We start from the raw sequence: 26,710 nt of genomic DNA, 5'->3' as shown, positions 1-26,710 counted from the left end.
ATAAATATATACACATATATATTGTATTTAATTTAAACTAACAAACAGAGAAAGGCAGATTTAAATTACAATTCAATTGTATTTTTGTACTCCATAAACTAGTAAGTATCGAGATCAATAATATCGTTAAGTAGCACTATCAAGTGACTCAATAGCTAACGTGATCCCTCTACTCGTGGATTGGTTTACTACGCTCGTAATATATATATATTTGAGCAAGTGAACATGATAGTTAAATGATGAGGTACAGAGATGCATGTGCGCGTAACAGTATCAAGAGCAGGTGTCTGCTAGACGGTTAGCCACAGGGTGAATTTATACGCTGCACTGTACATAGTCACATTGTACGACACCATAGAGACACTATAGAGATCGCGTGACTGTCCAGCCGAGTATTGACCGGCTAATCAGATCTGGGTCGTATTCGCTGGGTAATAAAAAGAGTAACCCTGCGAGATTATGTAACTTTTAAATAATATCATTACCTTATACTGCAGGTACTTTATTGTTTTAATGTAAATATAAATAAGGTTGGTTAAGATAGCAGTATCTATTTTTAAATTAATGGCGGGTCAAGGCGTCTTGATTATATGAATTATATTTATTTAAATGTTTAATCGGTATTACTGTAACAGGAGTCAATAGATTGCAATGCCAACACGTGGTAGAAAGGCAATCACTAAGCGCCTCTACTGGGTATGTACGTGGATAGATGATCCCCGAGTGCTGGCATTGAGGGTCGTCGCCCTCGTATCGCGTCTTAGCTTTGCACACTCTGTACCTCGTGACGAGGGTGGAAGACCGTAAACGTGTGGGGTGAAATTCAAATACATACTACTAGAGTTGCTTTAGATATATGTATAAATAGAGGGAAAATTATTTTCCTGTGCTGGGTTTGAATAAGTCTAGCATTCACGCACGGAAAAATATAAACTTTAAAAATTAGTGTTTGAAATTATAACCCGGAACCTGGGTGTCAATATAAGAAATTTTAATTCCGAACAATAAATTTTATAATACGCATCATAAATTTTTAACGTTTAACTTACGATTTTTAAAGTTTAAATATTAATTTTTCATAAGTGTAAATGTAGCAGACATAAGACAATTTTTTAATTACATATAAAAAAATTAAATAAGTAAAATAATAAAATAAAAAAAAAATGCATATACTCATTTTTGAATTTTCTAAACGTGCATTTTCATTTCTATTTTATAAACATTTTGTTTTATTATTTCAAAGTTGTAAAAATTGTCACATGTCTGCTAACTTTACTATCATTCATTTTTCCTGCATAGACAATAATTTTCCATATTTATCCTGTAATTATTTACATTTTAATTATAAACTAAGGTATTACTATTCAGAATGATAGTATTTACTGATCACTTTATCATTATATTATTTGTCGTTCCTTAATTCGTACAGTTTATTTTTTTTCGTGCGGAAAAAAATAAGTTTAAGAAATTTACGAATTTTTTTCAAGCTGTCGATCAAACTTGAAACAGGAAATTGAGTCGCCATAAAATTATTATGCTGTACTACAAAAAATAAAACTTATTGATAAATTGTAATGAATATTATTTGTCTAAATTAGGAATTATAATAAAAAATGAAAAATTTCTAGAGGGTCACAATAATAATTATATTGCAGCATAATAATTTTTGACGACTCAACTTCCTGTTTCAAATTTCATCGACAGTACAATAAAAATTCATACATTTTTCGTCTCCATTTTTCTCTGTATGCAAACGAATGCATATATGCCAGAAGTTTTAAAATTTTTCCACACGCGATATGTGCACTTATATGTGCATTTATAAATATGAACATAAGTACAACAAGGATATGACAGCTACAGTGGCATCAGGTTGCTAAGAAAAAAATAATAGATTTGATGGTAGTAAATGCGTCATACTCTTGTGTTCCTTTCTGTTTTGTGTCTCGGAAGGATGTAAGTGTGTGTGTGAGTGTACAGGCCAGAAAATCGGGGTACTCGTAGGGGTTGCGACGACGAACAAGCGCGAGGGGTTGAAACGCTGCAGGGAAAGTCTCGACAGTCTGTTACGCTATAGCACATTTCGTTTATACACAGTCTACTACGATAAACTGAAGGGTCAGGGACGCGTTATTGCGATCTTCCTTCCACGTTAACAACGTTGTCTAGCTCGAGCTCTTTTCACTCTCTCTTTTGTATGTCCCCCCGCAATGCAGGAAGATGGCTAAACTCGTGCGCACCATCGTCATGGTAACCGTACCAACTGCCTACTGATGTATATCTATACAGATATAAATATACACTTGGAAAATTCGTAATTCTTGGAATTCTTTACTTTAATCCTCAACAATTATTTCATTTAGTTATTTTATTTATTTAATATTTTGTGGAATTTATTTATTTGAGAATTCGTAGTATGAAATATTTCATTGTATTTTGAATTTTGAAAGATAATTTATTATATGCACTGTAAAAAATTTGCCGAGTGAATTCAGAGAGAATGAAGAGTGGATGACTGTGTATTCTTTTTACTTCTCTTCAATTGAAATTTACTCCGGGGAGTTTATTTAAATATTAAAACTTCGAATCGGAGTGAATGCAAATTTAAATAAAATCCAAATCACTTCGCTGGAAAAACAAACTCCCTATTGGCTCCGCATGCGAAGTGATTTTTTTTACTCTGGAACTTCAAGTGACGGAGTCAATTCGGATTTAAATAAAATCCGTAATCACTCCGAACTTACTCCCAATTTTTTACGTGTAATTTATGAGAATGGTAAATTAAATAAATTTATGAATAGCAGGTAAAAAAGATAAAATGCGGACTTTATTATTGAACCGGTGACGAACTTCAGTAATGCTGTTAGCCCAGGGAGCTACTTCAATAGTAACGATTGCCGGTATTGTTGAAGAGGAGGAATACGCCAACAGTGAGGCACACAGCGGTCGATACGATGGCTACGTAACAGATCACACGGATCTTGGATCCGAAATTGATATTGACGAGTCTGAGTACCGACGTGAACTTTTAAATGACGTGAGTTTTATATTACTTTTTAAGTATTCATTCACCGTTAAATTTATATTCAAACATCATTATTTTTTATTGAGTACATTTATAAACTAATTTATTTTTAATTGGATAATTTTTAAAACTTTTTTCATCGAGTTGAGTTCAGTCTACTTGAAATAATTTAAACATTAATCAATTTTAAAACTTTTCTGTCTCACTGCTCTATATTCAAGTTCACTTTTATTCCAATAGAAAAATACCAAATGTCACTTATAAAATATATACATTTTTTTTTAAAAATGTCTCAGAATTTTATCTAACGAAAGAAAGTTATTGAATAGAAGGAAAAGCCAATAAGTTGTGATAATAAACGATTGTTTATTTATTTATGTGTTCGTAGAAATGGCGAATGCTATTCGACAAGTTCGATCCAGAGGGTTTTGGAGAAATACCACGAGAGGATTTTCTGCAGGCTTTAACAAGTCCCGAATGGAGAGCAGAAATCCCAGTGAACAAACGGGACATTCTTCTGACCCGTGTAAAGGAATCTCTTGCCGACGCCATCACGTTTCAGGACTTCGTCAATGTGGTAAGTAATTTAAAAAAAAAAAAAAAACTTCATAGTTAAATAGTTTAATAATAGTTAAGTCGAGCGATTGACCACTGATGTAGTTGGTAGTTGACAACTGAATGCACTACTTCTACTAGTCACATTATATGAATGTCAGTTAAGTTGAAAAACTAACACTGTTGACCACGAGGTATTTCGGAGATTATCGACTAAAAAACATCTCACGGCTGTATAGCGAAACTTAAATTCTTATGTACCAAATCGTTTTTCAACATATATTTACATTTTTTGCCTTATATATATATTTGTTATATGTATTTTTAAGAGATGAGTAGACCTACCGTAGCGTTTATACATGCGTGAGTCACCCGCAGTTTTTCCGTCCTGAATTTTCCATCTCTTTTTATCGTCCGTGGGCATCTTCGTCTTGCCAGTTGACATATACACGCATTGTTAATCGCTTATTTGTCAAAGCTGAAAAATCCGAGCAAAGAATGTCCACCGTTTGGACAATAAGGCCGGTAGCCAGTGTATATATATATATATATATATATATATATATATATATACCGAAGTAAAAGACTTGGAATCTAGAAAAAAACTTGGCTGAGATAAATATCAGAACAATAATAAAATATCTCAACAGTGGTTTTTACATTCACTCTGACTATTTTCTAGGTACTTTTTTCCTTTTTTCTTGCCCCTTTTTACGTCCCCGTTGACAAGACAGAGGTAAAAATATATATTTGTACAAATGTATTTATAAACTGGTAGTTTAGTCTCCCGAAAAAAGCTAAGCGCCTAAACCTAAATTGTTCGGACGTTGAGTGGCGGAAAATTGGCCGGACAATTCTCGCATGCTCGATCGAAAATTCTCAATTCCGTGGGTATACGATTAATTTTACAGCGATGAGGGATAATCACATCGCCACTCAAAAGAAAAAACCTTTGACCCACGTTTAGTTATTTTTCAACAGCTTGCCAATTGATCGACTAGGCCATTCACGTAATAGCATTTATAACCATCAGTATAGACCACCATTCTTTATAAATGTATACATATATATGTATATATAAAGGTCGACGAGGATAATATATAACTATAATACACACAACTGTTCCTCAATTCTATTTGCCTCATCGGCAAAGTGTCTGTTATGTATGGACGTAGGATCGTCGTTATCCGCCTTTTTATCTCTCCCTTTTACCTAATAATTTCGTCACCAATTGAACACTAGCATATATAAGCATAACCATAACACAGTAGAGTCCTCGGCTGTCCGTCCTTTAGTCATGTCGGCATTTATATCCCAGTGTGTTGTGTATATGCTGTATGGTAGTTATTTTACCATGATGTACGACGACGATGAGACAACATGAAATAACGACGACAACTATGATGACGACTCGACGACGACGACCGTTGAAAAGGAATATAATAGAAGGTCTGGCAAGGAGAACGCAAGTTTGTCCGACAAAACCATCAGCTATCCACGATTCAGTGAGTAAGCGAGTGCTGGAACGAGCTCTAAAGTGCCTCTGAATAATGACGCATTATTGTCGTTATGTGTATACCGATGCCAGAAAATTATGGGCTCGGGTCGAGGTCTGCCGCGTTTTAAAATTAAGGCGTGTGGCGATCATCTACAAAACGGACCATAGAAAAATATATTATGGACATAATAAGATACTTTTCCACTCTAAAAATGAAATTCCATTTGTCAAAAGACAAAATTTAAAAAAGTATTTTTGCGGCTAATGCTCTGAGATGATTCTTTGTGTGTCCAAATAATTACAAATAAGTAGACGTTTGCGAGAAATGGGTTTTATTATTTTTTTTTTCTTTTTTTTCTTTTCTTTCATTTTACAACTTTTTAAAAACTCTAAACCCCATCCCAGTATACAGAAAACTCTCTTTTTTTCTTATTTGGTAAACGTTTCTCATCCGCTAAACTGATGCGTTATATGTAGACTGCTAGAGAGTTTGAGTGGATGAGTAAAGGAGACCATCGGCAGACCGATCCGTTTATCGGTTTTTGTCGGCTCAGTCGCGCGCTTTGTCCTCTTACTGAAGAATCACCGGCCGGAGATTATCGCCGGATTTGTAGACCAAGAAATAAGAGCAGATCCAAGGGAATCCTTTCACTTTACCATAGCAAAGTATATTAGCTGTATGCTGTGTAGTCTGCATGCTCTTCTGCTGCTGCCGATCATCACCGACCCACCTGATTTTATATTTTTTTGTGTTAACATCAGAAACCGCGTCAGTAAATAATCGTCTACTCAGACATACCACCGATCTATACATCACTAGTTTACAGCTATTTCGGTTTCGTACACTAACTGTGTTATTATTATATTATGAAAGAAAGTTTTCAGAGATTATAAAAACTTAGTGTCAATAATAGCAGTTTAGAGTGAGGAATTTTCACTCCTTTATATATTTTTTGCGATTGCTATCTTCCGTTTCGTATCGATCGTAATCATTATTATCATTATTATGGTTGTTGTTATTATTTTTGCCACCTGAGGAGAGTATTTGAACGGTTCATCAGTGTGTGCTTGGTTTAGCAGGCTCGTTTTCTACCTGAACGCCAGTTAGACGTGGCCGACCTTCGGCTGGCTGGATAGATAGCTGACTGGCTCAATAAGCGAAAGCATAGAGTAGAGGATCAAGTGCCGGCGTCGGCAGAGGCTGAGGTAGAAACACAATATATAGTGATATATACGTATGTGGAGGAATGAAGATGATCGGTGTAGTGTAGTGATTAGCAATTAGCTCGTCGCCGAGCGGCAGAGTAGTAGGTCGGCATCAGTAGATGATCGTTTGCGCGAAACCGCATCACCGACGTACTGATGGTCGTCTATTACAAAGTCCAAACTAAACTCTCATCTACTGCTTTAACGGTCGGTTTATTACTTTTGTATATATATTTATATATATCTATATCTATGTCTGTACAAGGAGTTGTAAGATAAAGTATATCACGAAAAAATAAAGTCGCACAAAGAGAAAGAGAAGTAAAACAGCAAGAGTATATAACAGTAACAGAGCAGAAGTAGCAGAAGCACACGCGTACGACCACCACCAGTCGCAATCGCCGGTGGTCCATCAGTCGGACCTTTTTTTTTTCTTTCATTTTTTTTATATATTTTTTTTTCTTCCACCTTTCTCTCTTTTTTTTTCTCGTCTCTCTATTATCTCCAGAGTCCGCGCGCGTAGATGACCATGCGTGGCGATCTCCAGCTTATTCACTGGCACTCTCCTTTTCTACTTGGCTCTTACTAACTGGGAGAGGAGTGAGAACAAGAGACACAGAATGTGTGAGAGAAAAAAAAAAACTCGTCAAGGTTCACACGAATGCCTCGCGACGATCCCACGAGTGCGCCACACCAATTTCCATACTCGACACCATCCACACTCCTCCTGCTCCTCCTCCACCTTCTTTACTTGATCCTCAGAGTCTCAGTCTCATCCTTAACATCTACCTCAGCCTCCTCCTCCTCTTTCTCCTCCTCATCCACCTTTGAATCTTATATACATTTTATATGCTCACACCCTCGACAGTGTGTTTTTAACCATCAGTGCATTACTCATGCGTTCTCTTCTCTCTACTGCTCCTCCTTCCAATCTTAAAACTCCTTTTCATGCCCGAATAAATTTACAACGAATTATTTACATTTTATATCCTTTATTTCTATTTCTTCCTCTATACCAATATTATCGCGTTAAATATTAATTCGATGAGGTTCCCTTCACTCTTCTTGAGATATTCTCAAAATATACAATGTCATATATAGAAACTACAAAATATATTTGTATAAATCTATATTCATACATTTGTAGCTTTGACTGACAATCTGAATAATTGCGGTATTGTATCCAAATATAGAATTTGAAAATTGATAATTCAAATGAATATTATAATAAGACTTGAGTATAAAATATAAAATTTTTATCTGCTGGGAAAATGTTGAGGTAAAAGAGTCGTAGGTTCAAAACATGAGTCAGAGAGTTTGAGGTACATTATATATTATAGGGAGAGAAAGCAAGAAGAAAAATGACACGGTACGCCTATTAGTGTCAACCAAAGGGACTTCTATACGCGTTACCGCTAAAAGCATTCTGGAATATGGCGAGACCTATCTATGTAGATCGATGGCTCATCGTTTAATCGCGTATACGATCATATCTTCTTCGTTGGCATACCAACGTTGTCGTTGCCGTCATCAAAGAAGTCAAAAAGTCGGTTTGGTATTTGTATATATATACATATATACGATCATCAACTTCAGCATGAGCATCAGGCTTGTAGGAATGAAGGAATAAAAGAGCAAGAGATAGACACAAAGTTGAGGTTGACATATTTTACCTCATCCCTGTTCTTGTCGTCTTTGTTTTTATCTTATCGCCGAGTGGACCCGGCGAGACAACGTCGTTGTCATCGAATTAAAAGCTCGATAGGCTTACGAGAGAGTAGATGAGACCAGGGGACCTGGTCTTGGGTTTCGTGGAAAGACCGCACGGGTGCGGTGGCGATCGTAGTTGATTTAAACTTTTTTTTTTACTTCATCCACTATCTTTATCTCGCTCACTCACTTTCACGCTGACCTTTCAAACGGCTCTTAATTAGGGGATAATAGAAACAAAACACGGCCAATCACTGAGGTAGTTGAGATAAAGAGAAAGGATTGAGAGCGTGAGACAAGGAGGCGGTGTCCAACGCTGCTGATGCTGCTGCATACCTTACGATCCTGCTTGTGGGATATTTAATATATATATATACATATATATATATGTATACATACATACATACATACATAAATGTCGTGTGTATATTCACTGGTCTCTGGAGTGCTGGACCTCCAATGAGACACGCACTGCTCATATGTGCTGGTGTGTTGTGACAGAAAGAAACCAGTAAAAAATCTAAGGAATATAATTTCCATACCAAAAGTTGTATAATAAGAGAGAGAAAGAGTGTCTGTAGTGTGTGGATGATCAAAAACAAAAACGGCTGACCGCTCGCGCGTTATCGATGGCAATAACGGGCGTTTTTAAAAGTCTTTTATAGAGACGTTGTCGTTGTTGTTACAAATACCAAGAAGTGGGAACGATAAAAAATCTGATTAACTAGCCCAATGGGTTTTGCGAATAGCGAGAAAAAGATGAGTAACAAGAGACCAGAAATTATTTTAAATTTTATTTATTTATTTATTTTTTTAGTTTATTCACTTTGATTTTGACCAGTTGGACTGGCGCCACGTAGTCGAGAAATCCTTTTATACTCACTCGTGTATGCCGTGAATATCGTGTGTTAGATGCGTGTATAGACGAGGAGAGAGGATAAAAAATAAATAAATAGATAGATAGAAAGAGAAAAGAGAGTGAGAGAAAAAGAAAGAGAGAAAAACGATCGGCTCGTTATCTCTGGATCGCGATCGTCCCACCGACCGCGAACAACACGCGGCTTCTCGCCGAGTTTAGTCGCTGTGGCGAAGCTCAGACATATCGCATAACGATGTGGCTCTTTTCTCTGGCCCGTGTTCGAATAACAGACCGCCCCTTATGGCCGGGAATTCTGCCATCGGCATTGATAAAACAAAATAAATAAAAAACGTTTGAAAAAAAGAAGAAAAAAAAAAAAAAATTAAATAACACACGATAGATAGAGAAGTGTGTAAATGCAAAGCCTATACCGATTGTGGGTTCTCAATTTGCGGGTATCAGTTGCGCTTATCATATCATCCCAGACCTGCACAGTCCTCGTGTGCTGTCGCCATCTGTTAGGGGGTGGGCACAACTGCTCACAGGGGTTGCGCAACTCGCAATGTGGTGAGTGGCGCTTACTAGAGGATCCTGTCAAAAGCTGTATCGCTACTGAGCTTTCGCCCGTACATATTCAAACAGGTGTTTTTGTGTTCAAAAGCTTCTAAATGGGCACTTTCGTTCACTCATCGGTATAACAATGTTTTGTGTTGCTTAAATGCTCTCTATACAGCCATCAAATTATCAGACACATGGTCTATGTATTTATATCTCCCGGCTGGTCTTTTTTGCCACATATTATATATTATATTAACGATATGTATATATAGTACACACATATATCAGATAAAGCCATCCATCGAGGCAAACGAGTATCTTGGCAGACTGACCACCCTTGCGCCAGTATAAAAAGAGATCAACATCTCCCAAAAGTTGTGGGCATAGAGTGAGAGAAGTAGTTGATGGTCGAAGAGGAATCTCCAACTGGGATGAGGAGCTAAACGAAACGCCCGCCACTGGCTCAGCTACGGCATCTCACCTAATAACGATCGTCGACGCTGCTGCAAAACTTTCATCCTGTTATATTATATTGGATCGTACAGAATGTTAGCCGAAGGCTGTATTTTATATATATATATAACATAATATATATTATACACCAGTGAGATGCTCGTGCTGCACGTTTCTACACGTCTGTTCGACAACATAATAGACACCGCTAACCGGCCAGCAGGTAAAAGACCATCAGGGCCATTTCATACAAAAGTCAAAGAAAAATAATGCAACAAGCGACAAACGACTCGTTATACTGTTCTGTGCCAATGAGGACTACTATAACTACAACTCTACGAGCGTATACACCAGATACGAATAACGAGCTTCTATAGCACGTATTCATATGTCCCAGTCTTTGAGGCAAATAAAAAATAGTAGTGAAAAAATAATAAAAAAAAATTAACTAAAATAAAAGTGAGTGAAAAATTGTAAAAGCATTTCAAGAATACGGAAATGCAAGTTCTCGTTTTTATTATTATTGTTATTATTATTATTTTTTTGTAACTAACGATGACACATACACACTAAACGTACCATCGCCGCCCACCCAATTACTCTATCTCACTTTAATGAGTATCTCTGATCATTTACTCGATTATTTCCTTCTCTCTCACACTCGCTGAAATAGTCACAGGCCATCTGTCGGCACGCGGGCCCGCGACAAAACAAACAGCTCGCCAATTACGCCGGGTGATTCTCGGCCCCCCTAGCCATTATTTGGACCACCCTCTTGACAAAACCTTCCACTTATTTTCTATACACTTATACGTCTATATATATATATATATTTGTTACCTATCCTATTTTTTTCTCTCAGTCTCTAAAAACTCGACATCAACCTTTTTCTCGTACTTTTTTTTTCTTGCCGCGCAAACTACTGATACTCATACAAATTCCAGTCTAAAACACCACACACACTACATGTTACCTGGCGTTTTTATTAGCACGTTCTCCTCACTCTTGGACACATTGTATACAAACATACATATATATACATATACATATTATACTAGTTGGAGGATGAGACTCTCATCAGTGGATATCGTGGTCGCTTATACATTATATATTTAGCTACTATACGATGGCCAAGGAGAAGTAGAGGACAAGGACGAGGATGTAGCATATAACATATATTGTCCAGAGAGTGTGACGTTGGTACTGGTACTGGTGGTGTAGTAGTACACCGTTATAGTCGCTGCACCATCGAGGTCATCCCAGCCATCCTCAAGGTCTTTATAAACTCTCAACAAATCTTCCGTTTCACTTAGCACTTGTGCGCGCTTGAGCCTGGGAAAATTTATGTATATTGTTACTATGCATTTTTTTTTTTATCTTTATTTTTATTTTCTCTCGCCTCCTTCTTCTTATTTTGCTTCTTCTCGTTCCTGTTATCGTTCTCTGTTGAGAGAATTTTAGAGAAATCCACAACAATATAACATCAGCAAAGAGACACCAGCAGCAATTTTATTGTTCCTAGTGTATGGTCATTGTCGCTAACTTGACTGCGGGTGGGATTCTTCTCTTGGTACCGACGACTACTTTACTGTGGGACTAAACTGATGCAGGTATACATTGTTGTATATATTAACCCTCTACATACTTATGTATTCAAATATATATATATTTTAAGTTAAGTATAGCCGGTGGGAAAATATGAAAATAAGTTTAAAGTTATTCCAAATCACGAATTAGCCATGAAAAGGGTCTCACACAGCGCAACGTATCACCACGAACAATTGAATTTTCAATGGGGGTCAGTTTTTGTAAATTCATGTTTTAATGAGCTGAGTTTTCAATTGGTTTTGCTTATACTGGGTGTGTCAGGGCTCACAGGTGCACTGTCGTCGACAGACTCGAATAAGCTTTGAGACGGAGACAACAATTGCCACCGGAGTTGTACGCCATTAGCAAAACCTAGCTATATACTAAATGAGATGCTTCAGTACAAGATTCTTGTTCAACATATATATAGATATGTATTAAGGAAGAGACATCAAGGCTTTACCTAACACCTGACCCATCCAGGAATCGTGAGAATGACCAGAATGTTGAGCGTGCCGGTACCTCGCTTTCGAGGATTACCTCGCAAATGGCTCTACGGCAAGTTTGGAATTATATATATATATATATATATATATATATATATATATATATATATATTTATTCACAAGCAGCATCTTTAATACACTTGTAGTCTTACTAACAGATCTTATATAAGTTTGTCCGTGTATATCTTTGGGTTATAATAATAATCTACCTGGTATGTAACATATTCTACAATATTTGCTTGTAGGGAAGATTTTCCTGGATACAATACAAACTATTAATTGGCCGACGTGACTATCCATACTGTTTGAGTTTTAGTTAAAAATAAAATATATATATATTTTTTTTCTCCATGTATTGAGGACGTATAATATATTTAAATTAAAGTCAAAAAATTTCCCTGGCTGGCGATGGAAAAACCGGTCAATTGTCTGATGAAAACACGCGGGTGGGTTTTGTGTGCCGCGACGTGCCTTGGCATTTACAACACAAAATCTAGCAGCCGTGAATATATAGTTATAGAGGCCAAAAAGAGGCAAGAGGCAAGAGTTGAATTGCAGCTGCTAAATATTTCGGCATTTCAATACACGCGCTAGATTTCACTGTTCACAACCGTCTGCTCTGCTATTGCCATAGCTATTGCTATTGCTGTTTGTTCCTTTGAGAATAAAATTTCAACAACAACCCCTTTATTTTTTTTCTCTTTTTTCGTTTCTCTTACATACCACTCGGCAATCACGATTTTCTTTCTTTTCAGGTTACGCGCGCGCCTTTTCCCCACAAACTCATACATATATGTAGTACTATTATTATTATTGTTATTTCAATAAAGACTAATGTCGATTCATCTTTTTTGTTCAATATATCTATCGATGATGTATACATATATATTTATATATAGAGACCAGAGACCCCTTTTTGCATCAGTCCCCAAAAGGACTAGAAAAGTGACACGACATACGCGTGTGTCACCAACCAGGTGCAGTAGGGCTTCATCCACTCCCCGAAATGTATAGGGGGTGGGCAACTAGACACCACGTGCGAAGACGTGATGGCTTTGGGACAATCTCTGCTTTATCATAGCATTAGCGGTAAAATTTGAGAGCACAGTAGGGTCGAGTTGAGAGAGAGATAGAAACCTGCATCACTCTAAAGAGGTTCCGATGCAGATGTTTCCACATTTGCCTTTAAATTAACGTTGATTTATTTTTTTTCTTCTCTTATTTACTTTATACTCGTCTGCACAATGTTATATAAATATAAATAAAATAAAATATACCAGAAATATTTTTTTTATTTTCATTTTTTATGGTTGTTTGCCATGATTTGCGAGTAGTACACAAGAATTGGCTTATTCTCTAGGTAGTTTCCACCTTGGTAGATTAGATGCCGCCGTCGCCGACGACGAATATAATGCATCCGAACAAACAATGCGGCTTCCCCCAGATGTTTCCGGTTTCTTATTTCACCGGACGCGTGCCCTCGCTTCCTGCAGTTCTTTCTCCCTCTATGTGTCCCTATAAAATATCTATTATCTTTCTCTCTTATATTATAATCATCATTATTATTATATTATATATAACCAGACTATCCTGGTGGTACATAGCATACCCATATATCGCAAATACAATCATATCCGTGTATTCATCACCCCCGCCCACAGCTTCCGCGAGTTTACCGTGAATTAATACGCCCTCACAGAAGCGTGCACACTATAAAGCTCAATCGAGCGTCGATCGACATCAGAAACTTGGGTATATAAATTTGTGTATAACATATTATATATACCATCGTATCTCATCATCCTCGATAAAATTATGCGTACATATAACAAGATTCGAGTATATTGAGGATCGGGGGAGGCAGGAAGCAGCTGGAGATCGCGTACAAATAAGTCGCGTGCTCAGGAAGTGGCTTCCATCTCTTACACTATACTCTCATATATATATGTATACATATATTGCCTTCACTGTCTTTCTTCTCTTTATCCACTATTACGCTCTTTACGTGTATCTCAAGGGCTCTCCTGAGTATACGCCCCCGCTTGTAAATATCTCCGAGTAAAGCTTATACTACACGTACAGCACGTCATCTCCGGCACGCGCTGGGGCCTCATGCTCGTCCAGGTGGCCGTTGAGTAAAGATCTCTTAGCCTTTTACCTTATTCTCTCTTTCTCTTCCTCTCTCTTTATATATATTTATATTTATATATATATAACTCGAGACTTTATTATAAAGTTCTCCGCGTAATAACTGTCTAAAGCTGGCTCGTTAGCGAAGATGAACATCACAAGAGCGCACTAAGAGAGTGACGAAAGACGGGTCTTGACGTCTTGTAAGCTATATAATAGTGTCATCTCGTCTCTCTTTTAGTCTCATCGTCTTATGATGTCTCTATAAATTATTCAAATTGCTCTGTTTACTTAATAATGTCTAAATGTACTTGACGTTAATCCTATCAGTCTCGTCAAACGCTCACGCAAATCGTGGAAATCAACGCGACATTAATAACCCCTTTGGAAGCCTCACTTAAGTCAATTTAATTAACGATGAGGACATAATGGACAGTGTAGCAGACACGTGGCGGTGGTTGCTGCTGTAGAGTCAAAGGGCCCAGTACTGTGATGTAGACGGTGAAGGCGACGCATCGAGATGGCTTCGCTTTGCTGTACTGTACTGTGTCATACTGTACTGAGAGACTAGTACTACGGAGAGTCTATATATTGTAGTATGCATACATCCCAGTGTGTAGAGTTGCTTGTGTATATAATATGTATATATTATTATGTGCGGGTACGATGAACGTGTGCTTGGCAGGTGGTGAGATCCAGTAATGTGTCGAGTACACCATACTACTGCTGGCCGTCGTACGCCTGATTATATAGGTCCTCGCTACATAATCCTTTGGCACAAGCTGACTATATACGGCTGCTGCTTCTGCTGCTGTTCCATGTGACCAAGACTCGAGAGTTAACTAAGACCTCAATGCAACCCTTTAGTATAATAATCCCAATGATCCCTGCTGGCCAAAGGTCATGTGGAATTACATTGATGCCGATTATATATAATAATTATTATTATCGATAATACATCATTTACAAATCTTCTCACACATGATATGTACGTTAATCCATTGGCTATACATTATTTCAATACCTACTAAATATATATGTGTGTACTGTAGTTCATTAATTTTTTTTTTGCTTTGTTTTAATTGGCATTATGGATTAGCGGCATAGAATTACACGTTAAATATTTTTGGATCGTGCCTGCGCACATTATACTGATGTGCCAGGTGGATATCAATTATTTGTAGATACTGTCGATTAACAAATTGAATAGCTCTCGGTGGTATAATTACTATTGTTATTATTCATTATTATTTAATCCAATGTAACATTAACTAGCTTATATTCCTGCCATCATTCCGGAATAGTTAATGCTCGTTAATTATTTATGGCTGATAAAAATATACGCAGAAAATATATATATATATTTATATATATTTGCTGACACACTAGATTTGTGTATGTATTTATTTTAGATTTTTTTTTTTATTATACATATTTATTTTAACGCTCATATTACAGGTCATGGAACCGATAAAAGTGCGCACGTATATACGGGTATTGGAATAAATTTGTTAGTAGGAAATATATGATATATATATATATATATATATATATATATATATATATATATATATATATATATATATTAAACAGAATACAGAGAAATGAAAAAGTGAAATATTATTGGTTGAATTATTGGTGTACTGAAATAATTTATTGTGAAATTGTTGATAAAAACAAAACACACGACCAGCAAATAATCCTATTTTATTAATCTGTTTATTATTTAAAATCATTTTTTATTTTAATACATTGTATAGTTTATATATTTATGTGTTTGTTAAGCTTTTAAAAGCTGCCGAAAAAAATCAATTTCAATTAGTTTGATGGGAATAGAAGATAGAGAAATTTAAAAATCCGTTTAAGTGAAAAAGTAACAATAATAATAATAGACGAGATATCTATCGGTGTGAAAAGCATCAGACTTTGTTGATTATTGAATGAGCGAACAAATTTCTTCACACGAACAAACACTCGACCGGTGGGTAAGGGCATCAGCGGGTTTCGATCATCGTATATATATTAAGTAATGCTCTGCACACGGCTGCAGAAGATGAGCCGTTGCACTCAAGATACCCGATACTTTCGATATAATCGATACAGGCGTCAAGCGAAGCCGCTGAGTGTTTCTTATTTATTTTTTTTTCTTAATATTCTTTATTATTATTATTATGTATTCTTTGCGTCTATTCTTTTTCCCCACCTCGACTTGCCGGTTCCTTTTATTTATATTTTTATAATAAATTTTTTTTATTTTTGTTTACCTCATGCTCCAAAACCGAAGGGTGGGTGTAAGGGCCACGGAAAAACGATTAGTTTTTAATTTAGCGCCAGTCCGGCGTCGGTCGCGTGAAATTGTTGCCGCAGCCAGTCCGGACTACTGCAGTATATATATCTTATATACTTACATATGTATATATATATATATATATATATATATCGTGTATCGGTTTATAGAGAACGAATGTTTCTCTGCCCTAAAAATTTCTACGGTATATATATATATATATAAGAATATATGTAGCTCGACACAGAGACCATCAGAGATTCACTACGGGTGTCGCAGCAGGACGGTTCGTATATTCTTGGTTGCTGACCAATGCCATCATCTTGCCACCGTTTCGTTACGTTTCGTTTGCCAATTGACCTACTACCAATTCAATGGAAATAATTTTTACCACATTTCTATTAGTTCCCCTTGTGTGATATATATAAAATTGAGACGTTTCTTTAGAGCTTGAAACATGAATAAGGCTAGAAATATCTCGTATCATTTTTTTTTTTCTTTTTTTTATTCTTCTATTTGAAAAATATTTCTAACGCCTGTGGCTAATTAAAGAGAGTTCCTTTCGTCATGGAGCATGAGAAAATATTAGCTTTTATTTGTTGTAAAAAAAAATATTTGATTTTGTTTATCGTAATAAATTATGTGGAATTAGGTAGGCCGTTTAAAATCGTTGATAGTTTTATTGATTCAGGAAGTGTGTAGAGAATAACCATTGAGCATATTTTAAATATTAAAATATAAATATATGTGTGTATATATAGGTATATGATGCCATCATAGTCGAAGCGTTGATTGTAGATGGCGATAGGAGCCCGTAAAGATGCAGGATCCCATTGTTTAAAGATATCATAGATTTAACGAGATAGTTATCAAATGGTGATGACACCTGTCTACTGTCTTGCTTTATTATATTATCTATGTTTTAAAGTTTGTATAAAGATGAGGATAAAAAAAGTAAATGAATGCGTGTACAAGTATAAAATGCCGAGGATGAGGGCGCCATGTAGTGTATAACGATGCATAAACCATGACAAAAGGTAGAACGTAACTTCATGGACAGACGCCTCCTTTGTGGGCACGTGCCGTCTACACTTTGTCCATTGCAGCAATAGGATATCTCGTTTCATCTTTCCACGGCATGTCACTTGGTATAATTTTCCTGCTGATGCTTGCATACAAATGTACATCTTTGTATTTGTGTGTCTGTGCATCTATCTTACCTCTACCTCAGATGATACTTTGCCGCAGTATTCATCCAGCCAATTCACACTTACATAGACATCTAGATGAACACCATAACACACTAAACCACAAAAACTAAATTATTCCAAGCAGTTGTAGTGTCGGTATAATATATATACATCAGGTAGAGAAACACAGCATATGTAGATGTGGCAGTACTGGGCAGGCTCGGCAGCATCATATCCAGTCTGAATATATTTGTGGAATTTGAAAATGAGCAGAGTGGAATGTGGACGAAAATTTTAGGGTACAAACAACATGGTATGGGCACGAGCGTGCGGTTAATAATTGAGCAAGCCATCAGGGATAAAAAAAGAAGATGATGATGATGGTGATGATAATGAGTATAAGAGAGAAACAAGTATTGAGAATAAAAACGTCAGGAGGCATCATAACAGATGTGAGATGAACTCGTGCGACCACCTGCAATTTGCATGGACGAACACAGGTGCACTTAGTAGTCTCAATTATCGACTGGGCTTTTGGGACAATGACCGAAGTGAATTCACTGATTCTGCATAAACTTGATACACACCCTATATTAATATTATATGCATACGTATAGCTGAGGACGCCAGCAGTAGCATTATACACAGATACACACAGTGTCTATGAGCGTGAACACGTGTTAGATTATGTCTGTCGGGTATAGTGTGAAGCAAGTGTTGTACAAGCTCGAGTGGGTTCGTTGTTCGTGTGCAATGCGCTAGTGCAAAGTCTCATCCAGCTCACCCATCTCCTGACGTCCCCTTGTTCCTTCTCCATGCACATTGCTATTCGGTGCAACGCCTCAGGACAGTCGCGATACGGCGCTGACGCGATTACAATAGCCAGCGGATGGCAATTTGGAGTTTGCTGAATGAGAACGGAAGCCGACTGGACCACCAGCTCCGGCGGCGGGCGATTATCCTCACCCAGAGTAGCTTGAGAGATCGTCCAACTCCACCGAGCATACACTGCTCTGGGAGGCATCCGAAATCTCCTGTGTATCCGAGATGATGTCGTTCTCAACCAGCAACAGCATCGGCTTCAACAGCTTTTCTCAGTCTTCATCACACGTACACGGGCTTTAGGCCCTGGTAACGGTGTGTGTATTTGTGTAAGCCAGCACATCCAACAGAGATTATATTTTCGTTTCATCGTCTGGGTTTATGAGAGAGAGATTTTGATTGTGTATATGTATGCACGAAGTTTGGCTGCCGAGGTGGTCGCGTCTACCTCAGTAGCATAGGTGTGGTCGACCTCCCCCGTTCCCTCCCCTGGAGCCTCAGCTCCTTCCTCAGAGAGCGCCCCTAGGCCCAAGCTCATTTATAACGCTCACCTGGCAAACGCACAAAGAACTGCCTTCTTTTATCCGCGCGCGCGCCCAATCTTTAATACCCAGCCACCTTCTTGACTCTATACTACACTCTACACACTACACTACAATCTAAACTCGGTTATTCGTCGCCGTCTACTCAACTATACTCTCTTTAACTTATTTTTTAAATCGTCACGATGCCTTGTTTTCATTCTCTGACACTCGTTATTTCTTCCTCTGTTCTCCTGTCGTCTTTTTAACCATATCTATTATTCAACCAACAATAGTCATCAATCGGACAAATTCATTTAATATATACACACATATATATAAATAAATGTGATGCCGGGGATGCTGTTGAGATTTAGTTGGTATGGGTCTATAATATATGTTTGTCCACGTTCTTTGTTTGTACTGCCCCCTGTGTTGATGATTTTAAGGAACCAGAAAGCTGTGATGGAGCTCGAGTTCTGAGCTAGCTCTGTGTGACTAGTTGAATTGTTTTTAAAGTGGACTTGAGAACAAAAAAACCGACGAGCCGCATATTTCGCCGAGACCGCCGGGAGGCTATTAAGATTAATCTCTCCTCGTTATATATTGTACACCCGTATATAACTCTCGGTTGTGTCAACAATAATTGTACTTTTCGGAAAATTATCTAAAACCTATTTTTTTTTTTTTTTTATATATATATTTATCTTATTTTTTGTTCAATTTCCCCGATCTTATCTCTCCAGTACCATCGATCGGCACGCGGATAAACACGTTCAATAGAAATGGAGGACTCCTAAAGAGTCTGAGTGGCTCTTGAAATCGCGAGACTTGATCTACTCACCGGGATAACAGATATCTATATCTTTTCTCATAAAATATATGTCTCCAATAGTACACCCCAACACACATTCTCTAATACTTATTATAGAATACAAGGACTTGGCTTATTTATGAATCCATTTATATGCACCTCACTTTGATCTAGTGATGAGAATCGAGAGAAGGGAGGGGAGAACTCGTATCAATGTTTATTACCATGACGAATCTCCACGTCACTCTGAATGTCAACAATAAAGCACAATGCTCTTTAAAATAATCTAATGGAATAAACGGTCCGTAGGGAAAATAATATAATAGATAAATATATATCTATATACATATATTTTTATGTGACGTATTAAATGTACGTGGAGGAATAACAAACGCGGGCAGTTCGTAGAATCGATTAGAGAGACTTGAATAACGGCGTCGAGGCACGTTGTCCAGGGACAACATACTGATGAGCATGAAAAATATATACATTTTGTATATGTATATGTGTACATAGGTTGAAGAATAAAGAGTCATAACGTCGATTAGCTTATAGTGGATAATTTGCCTCGTACATTGGATAATTTTACGGAGGCGCCAACGCCACGTCGTGCCAGTCTGCTGGTCATATTATCATAGATGCAAGTAATGGATCAGCATCCGGTTGTCGTGACTGTCGTGTGGTAGAGGAAATAATGATAAAGATTAGATTCCCGTGATTATTTAACTTGATGATGAATAAGCGGTCCCTTGTGCGATTCCTCTGCAAGTAAACTTGCCACTTGGAAAGAGTAATCGTGATAATAATTATATATTTATAGGTTTATAGCCATCAGCTATCGCAATATAATGCACTTTGTATGCACGCGTGGTTGCGAACCGGGCAGCTCCAGGTGGTGGCGCGTGCTGCGTCGACAGGTGGCGGGCGTTCAAAACTCGTTCGAGTAGTCTGCTGCATTTTTACTTTCCCTCTCTCTCGCTCTCTTTCTCGTATTTTATTTTTATTCCATATATTTTTTTTATTTTTCATCCTTTTTTGTTCTCTTTCTATTTAAACCCGGGCAAAATACTCAGACGATCCAATCTAATTTGTTTTGGAGCCGCTTCGAGGTGAACTGGAGGCTGGCCAGGGAATTTTCGATGATGTATTTTATTGTATATATATATATATATATATATTGAGGATGGAACAAAAATTAGGGAAGAAAAAATGAGGGGTAATAGACGATTTTGAGCTCACTGCGATTTGTGGTCGGTCGATGATGCGGTGAAATGTCTCAGGTGGTATATAAACTCTCTCTTATATATATGTATATATATATTGAGTAAAGTAAAGTGGAGTAGAGCTGAGCAAAGAGCCAGACAACCGAGTAGTGTATATATAGTATAAAGATGAGTGTATATACACATCAATATACAGTTTATATTGTACAAGGGGGTGGTTAAACATCAGCCGTGGCTGGGAGAAAGGTAAACCGTATATTGAAGAGGAATTGGAAACATCTGCCGTTTGGAAACAATTGCGATTTTAAAGTCTTCAAAATCCATAAATTCTACAAGTAAAGCAGGCCAGAATCCAGCATCCAGCAGCCAGCACCTACCAGCCAGTATATAGGAGCGAAGCTGCTGCACCAGTAGCATCAGCAACTCTCTTTCTGTATATAAGCTAGCTTAGCTTCTTGGACAAATCGCACGTACCTTTAATAATACCTCGAGGTCTCAATATTCTCGGTCGATTGAACCCGCGGAATCTTACTGTTTTTCGCATCAGAGTGTTCGGTGTGCAGAGAGAATGAAAAAAGCTGAAGAAAGAAAGAGAGAAAGCCCGCACAAGCAGACCCGAGTGTACCAGGTGGTCTTGACGATTATTTATCACGGGGCGCAGTTGCAAAAAGGAAAAAAAAAAATATAAAAACTCGTTAATTCATCTATACGATTAAATTATATATTTATGTGTAATGTGTGTGCATGCTTTTAAGAGTGGTGTGTACACAAGACATTAAGGATATTGTGAGGTTGATCGTTGATATAATTTCTTCATGAGTCTCTAGGGAAAACCGAAAGCCTTTAAAAGGGAAAAGAATGAGACACTGGGGGGATATCGGATCGGCGCTCATTCCAAATATTTCGTAGCACACCAGCAGGCGTTCCCACGGGCTCCCGCGACGGTACTTTGAACGTTCTATATACTACGTCTTTTCTTTTCGTCTCCACTTCTTTTGTTTTTCTTTCTACTTGCTCTCCTCTCATCGCTTTTTTTCGCTCTCATCTACTTTTCAGGTTTTTTTCTTTAAACCTCCATGGTTTTCGCTCGATCGATTCTCCTTGCTCGTCGTGACTATGCTCACAGAAAAGCGAAAAGAGAGAGTTGAATAAAGAATTATATATACCCTCATACACCCAGCGACAGAGGGCATCGGACAACGTAATTAAGTCTTTTGCAATTTATCTCGTTTTTAAAGTCGTATAAAATAAAAATATACTTATCATGATTCAAGTGCTGCTGATGCTACTGCTGCAGTATCACTATGTCTCAGTATATTATATATTTTTGGTACATACTGTTGCCAAAGAGGAAATGACTTTTAGAAAAAACGTCAGTTTAATATCCGGCAAATGTCTCTCCTCGTCGTTGTCATTTTCGTCCTCATCTTAGTCTTGGTCTTGGTTTTCATACTAGCTGTCGTTCTACTCCATACAAAAGTTGCCACCGATATAACGAAAAAGTCAAGGGTCTCGGCCTTACCAAATTAGATTGGTCCTACACACAATCGCCTGTACACATGTATGTCTATATATATCTATATAATATAAAGTCGCGTATGCTATTGCCTCGGCATTCCAGAGCACAAGGAGAATCGTGACTCGAATACGCAGGTAAAGCTCTGCCACGTGAGTCAGATAGAGGATCGAATGAAGAACAAAAAATCAAGTAAAAAATGAAGAACACAAAAGGGCAAAAAAAAAATTCAAATAAAAGAAAATGAACGAGTTGGAAAAAAAGAGACAAAAAAACCAAGGATCAGCATCAGTAGAGTAGAGCGTGGCAAAAAGCGCGACAATCGAGAGAACATCGGTGGAACATTGGGTTGTAGGGCGTGCCATGATTTGGCGGGAATGGTGGTAGTGAGGGTATGAGCGGGTTGCGGACTGCAAGACACCGTGAATTATGGCTTGCTGGGGTGTAATTTGGATCTGCACGTAACTACGCGTAGACTGGCTCTAGGAGAGAGCAGTGGACTGGTATATAGTTATAATCTGATCTGAGAGAGAAGGCAGGAGAGATAAAGAGAGTATAGTGAGTGAGATCGTAGACTATAGAGTAAAGTGAGGAGGAGGGAAGCCGCCGAGGACGATAATAGCCATTGTACGGCAGCTTGTTAACGCGGTACGTGAGCGCGAGCAAGTTGACCCCGGCGTATGCCACAGCAGCACCACCAGCACCAGCATCGTCGTCACTATATATCTGTATACATATACATATATACGATCAAAGGGGTCTCACGGCGCCTGCCGCTGATTTATGCGCGAATTCGAGTGCTGGGAATTAGCGCCTGTGGCCTGGCCTGGCTTCTCTTCCTTTTCTACCATCACCTCCTTCTTCTCCTCCTCCTCCTCCTCCTCTTTATCCTGGTTATATTTCTCTCCTCCTACTCTATTTTACTGGCATCGTACTTCCTCCTCTTTTGTATTTATCACCGCGTTAATAGAACAAAAAGGAACAACGAAAACACCGTCGACGACGACAGCAACGACGATGACAACAACAACACCACCACTGTCACCAAGAACAACAACAACAACAACAACAGCAGCAGCAACAACTACCATAACAAAAGACAGACTATGAGTTGATGCTGGGGTACGATGATTCAATAAAACCAACCAGCGAGTAGATATAGCAGCTAGCAGGCATGTGAGCATAGTGGAATAATATAAAGATATATGTGTGCATCAGAGTGCAGAGTATAGTAGCCGTTTATATGCGGCATGGACAGCCGTGATTTATCGAGTGAACGAATCGAGTGAATGAGAGACAAACGGAAACTTGCGACAACGCTGCACGCTAGATATGTCGATGATGCACATTCATGCACATGCAACATGCATACCATCGAAATATCTACATCCATGCATGCATCACAATATAATCTGTAGTTAAACACACTTGCGACACACGTGTGCTATAAACTTTACGCACAGGTATGCCGTCGATGAATGAAGCCGCCTTTCCTGCGCGTTTTTCCTGGTCACCGGATGTCCGGTGTGCTGCTCGAATAGTAATTCGTGACATTTGCGTCGTCTACTGTCCTCTCAATTTACAATTCTCTGGATGATGATGATGATGATGATGATGGTGACGGCATTGCTGGCAACGGTCTTCTCCTCTTACTTCTCTTATTTCTTGCGATCAAGCTCTCGCTTTTACACCTAAAACCAACAATTATCCTGCTCGTTCTTCCTCTAACTGGACGAGTCTTGTTTTGTGCTCAATATATAGCACACAGTAAATCGATAGGACACATATGTCCTCTCTGGTCACGCAGTTTGTCGACTTAGCGAGCACATATGCTGCAGTTATTGCAATTCGAACAAAAAAAATATAAATAATAAAATAAAACGTAGGCAATGGAGCTGATATATTTGATATATATAATAACAAATATGCTCGGAGCGTCAATATTCGCGAAACCGTTTCAAACACCAAATTGCCGGGCCGCGTCCTTATGCTTCCGTTCGTCGATAACCGCCGGATACTCATGGGCACATGGATATATATAACAGAGGGAAGTGGGCGGTGATGATATAACCAACGGTAACTTTTATGTCACGCGAGTTCATATAATGTTTCTATTTTACACGGTAAATCATATTTCGCTTACAATCCAATGATTCCATAGTTTTAAATGCACGATGTACTTGCAGCGGTATTTAATGGAAAAAATTTAATTTACAGCCGCTGAGAGCATTAACTAAAGTTCAATTTTATTTAGCTCTCTGGAAATTAAAAACAATAATAATAATAACAGTTCTGCTCTATTTATATTAATTTATAAAATATATTTTATTTTTTTATCTCAAGATTCTCCTCACTGAGTTGCTTTACTGCTCCAAGTAGTTTTGCAGCAGGTGTCGAAGCTCGATTCGCTGGAAAACTCGGTATTATAAGAAAAAAGTGTAAAAAAAAAGTGGTCGGTTGGATGGCTGGTTCTTAGGTGAAGTTTCGTCGTTATCTCTCTTTGTTTAAAGAGTATAGACTTTTAATTTATTTTGAGGTTGAGTTATCACGATAATTGAGTGGCTCATCAGCAAAACCTTCTAGTAATTTTATATAAAATCCACCGTCAAGCACTCGGGATGTCAATGTACGTCCTATAGTCGTAGATATTACAGATATATATGTATATATATACATATATATCTAAGTTTTCATAGACCGCAGGAGGATTTGAAAGTTGTGCAGTGGCTCAGAAGGTGTTGGGAAAAATAATGGGCACTTGGATCGATGAAATATCGGAAAGCGCCGGTAGAAGGTCGATTTGGTAGCAACATATCGCTAAATCCATCGGCTTTGAACTGAAACACGCCCGCGTTAATCCTACGCATATCCACGTACATACAACCCACTAAATATATACATTTATATATATATGTATATGTATATTGTGTTCACACATACAAGAAAATTGTACGGGTGCTGACGCTGCTGTTGCTGCTGCTGTACAATAATCCTCAGACTTATATACAGTAGTGTGTATCTGCGTGCTCTCTATTCTTAAAACTTTTCGTTTTTGTGTAGAGATAGCCAACAAGCGAGTCAGCCTAATTTTTCATAGGCTCGCCCTGGCAATCCCGATAATCCTCGATGAAAAAGTGTCGAGATCAGCAACGTTGGCTTTACTCTTTTGCCCTTTCGCCGCTACTCTCTCAATGTTTCGTTCTCGTTTATATATATCTATATATATTTATACTCTGCTGTCTAATGTATTATTTTATCTTTTTTCTTTATATTGCTTTTATTTTTATCCTACTCTATCACTACTTTATCTTCCCAGTCTATCGATTTTCTTTAATTTCACGCGGCTGTTGAGGTCGAAAGTCTACTCTCGGTTTATAGCGAAATGGCAAAGCAATATATATTTGTCGATATGTAAATATACATAAACAAATATCGGTAGAAGATATGATTACATTATAGTTGCTTTGATATCTAGTAAACTATAAAATCAACTGATATATGAAATTTTATATTTTTTTTTTAATCTTATTCTCTGTCTATCTCACTTCCTTGTTTGCTCAATATCAGTGATTGAGCTTATGCGCCGTTAATTTCTGATGGAACTTGAGAGTATCGTTAAATTTAAATGGAGTAATAGAAGACGAGGTGAGAAAAATGTTAAAAGCATCTGTATAACCTTTTCTTTTTTATCCCGCGGGAGATATTTTCTTGGGATTCATTTAAATGGAGCTCTAGAGTCATTTTCTACGCCGGGCACACAGCTTTTCATTGGCTGCAAAAAGGTGCCGAGAAAAGATATCTGTTCTTTTTTTTTTTTTGACTTTTCCCATTCTTATTTTTTGTGTGTGTGGGTGTGCTTTTTTTTTTGCCTTTGTGGTAAGAGCGGTGAATTGCGATGGAAATTGATGATACTCATAACTTGAAGTGATATCACAATTTTTTGAAAAACTGAAAATGTCACTTACCGGCTTAAGGATAACGTTTTGACTGCTGGGCATATCTTCATAGCAGTTATTTTTTCTTTATTATCCCTCGAAAGAACTCTGTCATCGGTAACACATATATATGTGTATAAAATGTATATATAAATGTGTATAATATACATATATATAACTCAGCGCTACCGCTTGGTACCGATCAACTCGTCGTGACTCTCGACAACGAGAAGGACGCGACCCGACGTGTCGACGTGTATAAAATCTCGTGTGAAAACCACGCGAAAATGAAACGACGTGGAAGAGAGCCGGAAT

At 37.7% G+C, this 26,710-nt stretch overlaps 1 protein-coding gene across 1 annotated transcript in view; it reads left to right on the top strand.

The window, feature by feature from the left end:
* Positions 1 to 61: 61 nt before the first annotated feature.
* The window catches only part of LOC103580736 (protein rhomboid), a 105,766-nt gene continuing 79,117 nt past the window's right edge, over positions 62 to 26,710 (top strand). Inside the window, exons 1-3 of the mRNA XM_008562616.2 lie at positions 62 to 101; positions 2,802 to 3,037; positions 3,414 to 3,602. Of these exons, the coding sequence (XP_008560838.1) occupies positions 2,858 to 3,037; positions 3,414 to 3,602 (369 nt within the window). The 5' untranslated portion in view covers positions 62 to 101; positions 2,802 to 2,857. The remainder of the gene's footprint in view (positions 102 to 2,801; positions 3,038 to 3,413; positions 3,603 to 26,710) is intronic.

Source organism: Microplitis demolitor, chromosome 3 (genome assembly GCF_026212275.2).
Source record: "Microplitis demolitor isolate Queensland-Clemson2020A chromosome 3, iyMicDemo2.1a, whole genome shotgun sequence".
Classification (NCBI taxonomy): Eukaryota; Metazoa; Arthropoda; class Insecta; order Hymenoptera; family Braconidae; genus Microplitis; species Microplitis demolitor.
This window is presented reverse-complemented; position numbering and strand designations above follow the sequence as displayed.